Genomic DNA, 7414 nt, shown 5'->3' with positions numbered 1-7414 from the left:
ATTCCTGCAATACTCTTTTCATATATGAGCCTGTGTAACACTTCAATTGCAATTAATATTCAGATATTCAGATATCAAATACATGCATTGTTACTCATAAACTGAATAAAATGAATTAACCATACAGTAGTCACTAGTTTGGTTATTGGGTGGATTGCAAACAAGTGTGAGTGTTACTGGATGAAGTATGTCTTTATCTCAGTATCTCCAAGGCTGAATAATCCATCAGGTCAATTGGTTTGTTGGATTTTTAAGAAATATACAGCTCAGGTCATAAATAGTAGGGAATGTTTGTCTTTATCTTCATGTAAGATGAATCATCAGAGTCAGAATACTTCATTAATCCCAGAAGAAATGATGTGGTCACAGTTGCCCCAAGACAGTAAGAACAGTAACTAAACTAAATTAAATAGCACAATATAAAAGTTACAAAATATGACAAAATGGCTCTAATTATAAATATCCCAGTATGTTACACAAATTTAAATGTATATAGTTGACACTGAGGCGGCCTTCTTATTATATTGACTCACATTAGTCCTATGTCATACTTGTTTCAACCTTAATCTGCAACAAAGAAAGAGCAGACTCTGTGCTGAAATGGTTCACACGGGGCTCCAGGTTCCAGGTGCCCTTAAAGCTGCATGGGAATCTGAGGCTAAACAAAATGAATGCAATGACTAGTCACACAAATCACGAAGACAGAAATGAAATAAGAACATAAATTATTAAAGTCTTGATGAGAGACTGAGCTAAAATTAAACAAGTCTACTATTGAGTAGATTTAATGTCAGATAAAAATGATGATGAAATGAAGTCCTTGTGGCCTGGGTTATTTTTGATCCTACTAAAATTCTGGATATCCTCGTATGCTTCAGTCATATCCACTGTTTCATATCCAGTGCTCTCTCTCTCTCTCTCAAAATATGTATTGTGTTTAAAAGATATCAAATCAAGTACTGGTCTGCGTCTTCTTATCATGCCAGTTTGTACCACAAGATGGTGCAGTGAGTCAATGCAACCCTTATTTAACCAGGGACACCAATAAAAACAGATTCTTATTTACAGTATTGGCCTGGCAAAAACCATGATTGGTAAAAACCTATATATAAGTAAACAAAGTGTACAATGTACAATTCTAACAAATGTAAAAGTCAAAATTTTCCATTAACATATATTATTCATATTATTCAGATATTCATCAACGCAGCCTGAACTCACTTGCAGCATTCGGGCTTTCATGCCGTTATGTAGACTTCACGAGAAGTTCTCTAGGTTTGTTTGGATGTTGGCTGCCTTTTGGTCTGTTCTCTGTCAGGATGATCCCCCACTGCTTCAGTAATGTTGAAGTCTGGGCTCTGGGGAGGCCAATCCATGACTGATAGTGTTCCACTGTTTGATTTTCTTTCTTTTCCTTCCTGAAAAATTAAGCTGCCATAGATCTGCTGATGATATTGCATAGTGGACCAAAATTTGCTGGCACTTCATGTGTTCATAAATCCATCAATTCTGACAAGATCTCTAACACCACTGGCTGAATGTAGTCCCAAATCTTGAGAGAGCCTTCACATGTGTTTTTACAGATGACTGCACGTCTTTTGTCCTCTCTTTGTTCACCTTTCTCAGATTTTTTCTGAGATATGTCACCATACTGTGATCAAATTTATTTATTCATACATCCCAAAGTTGAGAAAATTGTGTGCTGTAGCGGTCAAGACATTAAATACTAAACATTAAACTATTATTTTCAGTTCAATTCAATTTTATTTACACAGCACCAAATCACAACAACAGTCGCCTCAAGGCGCTTTATATCGTACAGTAGATCGTACAATAATAGATACAGAGAAAAACCCAACAATCATATGACCCCCTATGAGCAAGCACTTTGGCGACAGTGGGAAGGAAAAACTCCCTTTTAACAGGAAGAAACCTCCAGCAGAACCAGGCTCAGGGAGGGGCGGGGCCATCTGCTGCGACCGTTTGGGATGAGAGAAGGAAAACAGGATAAAGACATGCTGTGGAAGAGAGACAGAGATTAATAAAAGATATGATTCAGTGTAGAGAGGTCTATTGACACATAGTGAGTGAGAAAGGTGACTGGAAAAGAAAAACTCAATGCATCATGGGAATCCCCCGGCAGCCTACATCTATTGCAGCATAACTAAGGGAGGATTCAGGGTCACCTGGTCCAGCCCTAACTATATGCTTTAGCAAAAAGGAAAGTTTTAAGCCTAATCTTAAAAGTAGAGATAGTGTCTGTCTCCCGAATCCAAACTGGAAGCTGGTTCCACAGAAGAGGGGCCTGAAAACTGAAGGCTCTCCCTCCCATTCTACTTTTAAATACTCTAGGAACAACAAGTAGGCCTGCAGTGCCAGAGCGAAGTGCTCTAATAGGGTGATATGGTACTACATTACATACTGATTATTTAAGACCTTGTATGTGAGGAGCAGGATTCTGAATTCAATTCTGGATTTAACAGGAAGCCAATGAAGGGAATCCAATACAGAAGAAATATGCCCTCTCTTTCTAGTCCCTGTCAGTACTCTTGCTGCAGCATTTTGGATTATTAACTGTGATGAGTAGTAAGATGTTCTGGCTTTGCGGAGGGCTTTCTTATAAAGCAACAAACTATTTCTCCAGGCAAAATGATGATCGTCTAAATTTGTGACACGCCATTTCCTCTCCAAGTTTCCTCTCTGATTCATCTGCTTTAGGCTACATGTTTGAGAATTATACCACGGAGTCAGGTACTTCTGATTTGAGGCCTTAGTTGAAACAGCTTAGGGTATAAGTGAAGTAGAATGGCTCGATAAGATAAAGCAAAATACAACACAAGGTAAAACAAAACAGTATATTAAAAACAGTATATTAAATAGAAAAACTAAAGAGATAAAATTCAGTAATAAAAATGACATAGGTAAAACATGTCATTAAAATGCAATAAAAGTAAAATGTGCAAAACATTCATATAGCCATATTGTGAAAATAAAAAAATCATAAAACAAAGTAGAACAATTTACGGATAAATGAGGAAACAAAAAAAATCTGTAGTTTTTTTTCTTTTTGACATTTTAAGAACGTGTTTTCTGAAAAAGCTCCACACAGAGCTGCAGTGCTGTAAAGTGTTAGCGCGCGCACGGAGCGCGTGCCAGTGTCTTCGAACTTCGTGCTGAACCCTGAAAACATCAAAGCGGCGCCCGGCAGCACCTTCTCTACACACCGAGGCCCATGACGTCATTTTATATCACGAAGACGGTACCACGCATGCGCACAGGGGGGGAGAGAAAAAAAAAAGCCAAAGCGTCACGGAGCGGTACAGCAGCAGTGTATGTGTGTGTGTCCTCATCACGAAGAGAGAGAGTGAACGGGAAGCAGCACCTCCGCCTTTTCCATCCAACATCTTCTCAGAACTCGAGTGGGAACGCGCTCAACTACACCTAGTCCGTACTCCCCCCCTCTTCTTCCTCCTCTTCAAAATGTCCGTGGGCAGTGACTTTGGGAATCCTTTAAGAAAATTCAAACTCGTCTTTCTCGGGGAGCAGAGTGGTAAGGACGCCTTTAATTCTCTGTAGAAGTTGATGTAGTGGCTCGGTGCACCTGCTGCTGCTGCTGCTGGGGCCGGTCGGCAAGTTCATGTTTCAGAAGGAAGCAGAGCTTGATTTAGCCTGGTGACAGGGCGACTGTGTGGAGTTTTAGGACTTAAACTGAGCACCAGGAAGGAGAAAAAAAATGTCTGAGCGGAGCGTGGGGAGGAGATTTTAATCAAATTAGCAGCCCGTGAGGCTTTGCACAATAGTCGGGAGTGTGTGAATTGTCCCTCTGGCTCTTAAGTTTAAAAGTAAAATAACTGAAGCACTAAACCTGAAACGAGCTCTTCGGATGGAGTACCAGCCTCAGGTCTGAGGTCTGATGCTGCTGGGGATGGTACAAGTTGGCAAATATTCCTGTGTGCTGAGACACACCCAGGTTGTCAGTGGCGATGAGATAACTTGTGTGGCTGCAGTCTCTGCCCTGGTATTGTTCCAGCCTGCCTGCCTGATGAGGCTGGGACCAAGTTTGTGTGTCTGTGTATGATGACCTGCTCAGTCATTATTATTTCACACTAAATAGCATATTTCCCCCCCATCCTAAACCATCAGAGTCCAAAGCTTCTCCTTGTCTGAGGTTGTTTTCCTCAGGATTACACAGCTGAGCTCCCTCAGACATGAGCTGAATGTCTGGGTTTTGTCTTCTGAGTAGGGCAGGTCGTTTTATGGTCTTGAGCAGCCCAATGAACCACATTAGTCACAGTTCAGGGCTCCAGCAGGTCATATTGATTACCCAGTACAGTGGGATCATGCATTAGCTTGAATAATGCTTCATTTACAGCAATGTGCCATGTTTATTACTGTGTCTAACTAATAGGACATTATGTCATTTAACCCTGAAGCAACCAAGCTATTTCAGCAGCTCTAAAGAAATACTTTCAGTTTCTCTATTTGTGGTTGTAATGTCTTTACTGTGTCTTTATTTGTGAAAGATAATATAACATTTTTTATACAGTCATTTTATGTAAAAATCCGTTAAAAACACAAATGTACAAACAATTACATGTACAATTACATGTATATATATTATATGTAGTCCTAATGCTAGACATGAAAATGCATTTTAAAGCTTAGGCTATTTTGCATTTTATTATTATATATTATTTGAGGCTTTAGTAACAACAAATCAAAACCTATGAGGTTAAATATATGCTTATATTTACATACGCACCTTTCCATTCTATTTGTCTGCCTGAAAACGCACTCCCAACTGCTAAATAACGAAGGCCAAGAAAAACAATGCAGTGATTGCTAACGTAAGTCGTCCACTGTGCAGCACTTGTATATGTGTCCAGCAACCACTGTGAATAATGAAGACTTCTGGGAAAGGGTCAGCAAACCGGACAAAAGATGTTACCTCCTCACGGAGGAGAAACAGAGTGCGATCTCACAGCTGTCGAGTTTTATTACCATCCATCACGCAGGTACAATGAATTATGTGAAAGATTCTTTTTTGGCTCTAGCAGATGCACTTAAGTCAGGTGGATAAACATCTCATTTGTCTGCAGGGACGTTTATGATAATTTTTTTTCACCAAAATCATCAATCACAATCAACAATTGTGTTAAATAATCGTGAACTCAATATTATGATATTCAGTTAGGCTGTCATTGTGGAACTCTACTAAAGCCTTGATGGAGATACTTGTGACAATAACAGCTCATTTGACTTCTTCCTAGAAATTAAAATGATTGAAAACTGTAATTAATAAGAAAATGTATGGATATATTTTATAAATAAAAGAAACAGTGAATGAGAAAAACAAAGAGAGCCACTTTAATTCTATTCCGTTGGACCCTTTTACAGCTAACCCTTGTTTCTCTTTTCTGAACTGAGTACTTTCTGTCATATTTCAGGTCTACTTCCAGAACAAAAGCACTGGTGTTTAGGAATTAGTGGGGGTGATCTCCGCCTATACAGCATACTCATACTACCTGTGGAAAAACCCAGAACCTATTCTAATGGTTGCTAAACCAGATCTTTATTGATACATACTGAGGTGTCAAAACTCGTCATTAAGGGTACTGGTAAGGTTGACAAATATCACCTTTACCGGGGGGAAAGAGTTTAGCAACTTGAAGTTAAACTAGGTCATAGGTAAGGTGAGGTAAGGGCCAATTGCCCCCTGTTGGCCATTAGAAAACAATGCTTGGTAGGTTCTGCATCCATCTTTACATGCAGTCTATGAGGAGCCCCCTCTGTTAACAACTGACACAAGTGTTTTCATCTATGAGTCCAGCTATTCTGTAGTGCCTTGGATCTAGAATTTGTTGGTACTGTCCTACACGAGGCACCAGCGGTGTGCGCCTAATGAGAAAAATGATAATTACAAGTGATTTCAAAGCATTGTGATGCTTCAGATTTCCCTTTTTAGCTTATAAAACCAACAGCACATTCTGCTCAGTCGGCTCGCAGTGCTCTCGTCAGCAAATGAAAGTAAATTAGACGCAGTTTATATAAAATGTACAAACATACGCCTGCTAGTTAGCTTTTTCCTCTTGGGCAATTTTATGACATTAAGTGCCAAGCAACAAGCCAAAGGGGATTTATTTGGCTGGATAAACATAATATCAGGGAGTGCACTGTCTGTATTTACCCAACCACAAAGCCGTCTGATTCTTTTGACATTTCAAATTATGGTCACACTGAGAGACATAATGTCTTATCCAGTAAATTTATTCGTTTTAGACATGAATACAAATAAAATCTTTATTTTTATCTCTTTGTGTGCTGTATAAAACTTAATTTGAGGCTTGTGTAACCCATATTGATTCATAGTTCAAATAAGATTTGTATAAAAGAGGCTACTGAAGGCAAGCAAGCAAAAATGGCATTTAAGCAATCATTGCATCTCATCTCACTGTAAGTGTTTTACCTGTTTATCCGTTTATCTCTCGTTTGTTTGTTAGAATTGCGGATCATTTTTCACAGTGTGCACACAAAATATTTCTAAAACGTAAGGTAACAAACGAAGGTCTGTTTCAGCCAGGAAAAATCCCTGTACATGAACATACACTAAAACTAACTAACAATAGGCCTGAATTATTGATAAAGGACATTTCTTATCCTAAGCAAAGTGGGCCACTTGGTAATTAAATTTCCTAATTGTTCAGCTTGTTGTTACAGCTTGAAGTCATTGCTCACCAACACGTGGTCTTAATAAATGCCGTTGTAGGGTGTTTACTCACTGGCGAACAGCAAGACTGCATTTATCAGCATTTTTCTGTGTTTGCTCTATTGCGGTGAAACTTATTTTATGCTACACATGCACACCAATGGATTTGCTGGGTTTTGTGTTCAGCTCCTGCGATACATAATAAAGGATTTTAGACTCAGCATTTTCTATAACAACTGCTCACTTTCAGGTGATTAAGGCGACTTCTGCAAACTTTTATTAGCAAGATAAATGTTTGTAAAACAGCCATGTCAGTAGTGCTGGATCATTAATCTGATTTTAATTTAAGTTAGATTTTGCCAATGAGTTGTTATAAAACCAAGTTAGCTTCTATATAGCCCGACCTGTGACCTGTGGTGTCTACTTTGGTGGCTTCAAGATTACATCTTTGCAAGTGAATCACTGAGCGTGGAGCTCCCACTCTGGGCAAGTTACTGCCCCAAGTGGAAGAGTTTCGGTATCTGGTGGTCGTGTCCATTAGTTAAGGGGAAAAGGTGCGTGAGATTGAAGATGGATTGGGACCAATCTGTTGTGGTAAAGAAGAGAGAGATGAGCTTAAAAGCAAAGCTGTCAATTTACCGGCCGATCTATGTTACTACTCAGAGTAAAATTTCTGCTCCTTCCCATCAAAAGGAACCAGTTGAGGTT

The 7414-nt window shown here is 39.2% G+C and overlaps 1 protein-coding gene across 2 annotated transcripts in view; it reads left to right on the top strand.

Annotated features, from left to right (window-relative positions):
- Window positions 1-3274: 3274 nt before the first annotated feature.
- The window catches only part of rab6ba (RAB6B, member RAS oncogene family a), a 65219-nt gene continuing 61079 nt past the window's right edge, over window positions 3275-7414 (top strand). The window contains exon 1 of one of the 2 annotated variants that reach the window (XM_026159780.1): window positions 3275-3550. In XM_026159780.1, the coding sequence (XP_026015565.1) occupies window positions 3481-3550 (70 nt within the window). In that variant the 5' untranslated portion in view covers window positions 3275-3480. The remainder of the gene's footprint in view (window positions 3551-7414) is intronic. The other variant, XM_026159781.1, reaches the window with a different exon arrangement.

The sequence above is a fragment of the Astatotilapia calliptera genome, chromosome 23 (genome assembly GCF_900246225.1).
Source record: "Astatotilapia calliptera chromosome 23, fAstCal1.2, whole genome shotgun sequence".
NCBI classification, from domain to species: domain Eukaryota; kingdom Metazoa; phylum Chordata; class Actinopteri; order Cichliformes; family Cichlidae; genus Astatotilapia; species Astatotilapia calliptera.
The sequence above is the reverse complement of the archived record's forward strand: the minus strand, read 5'-3'. Positions and strand labels throughout refer to the sequence as shown.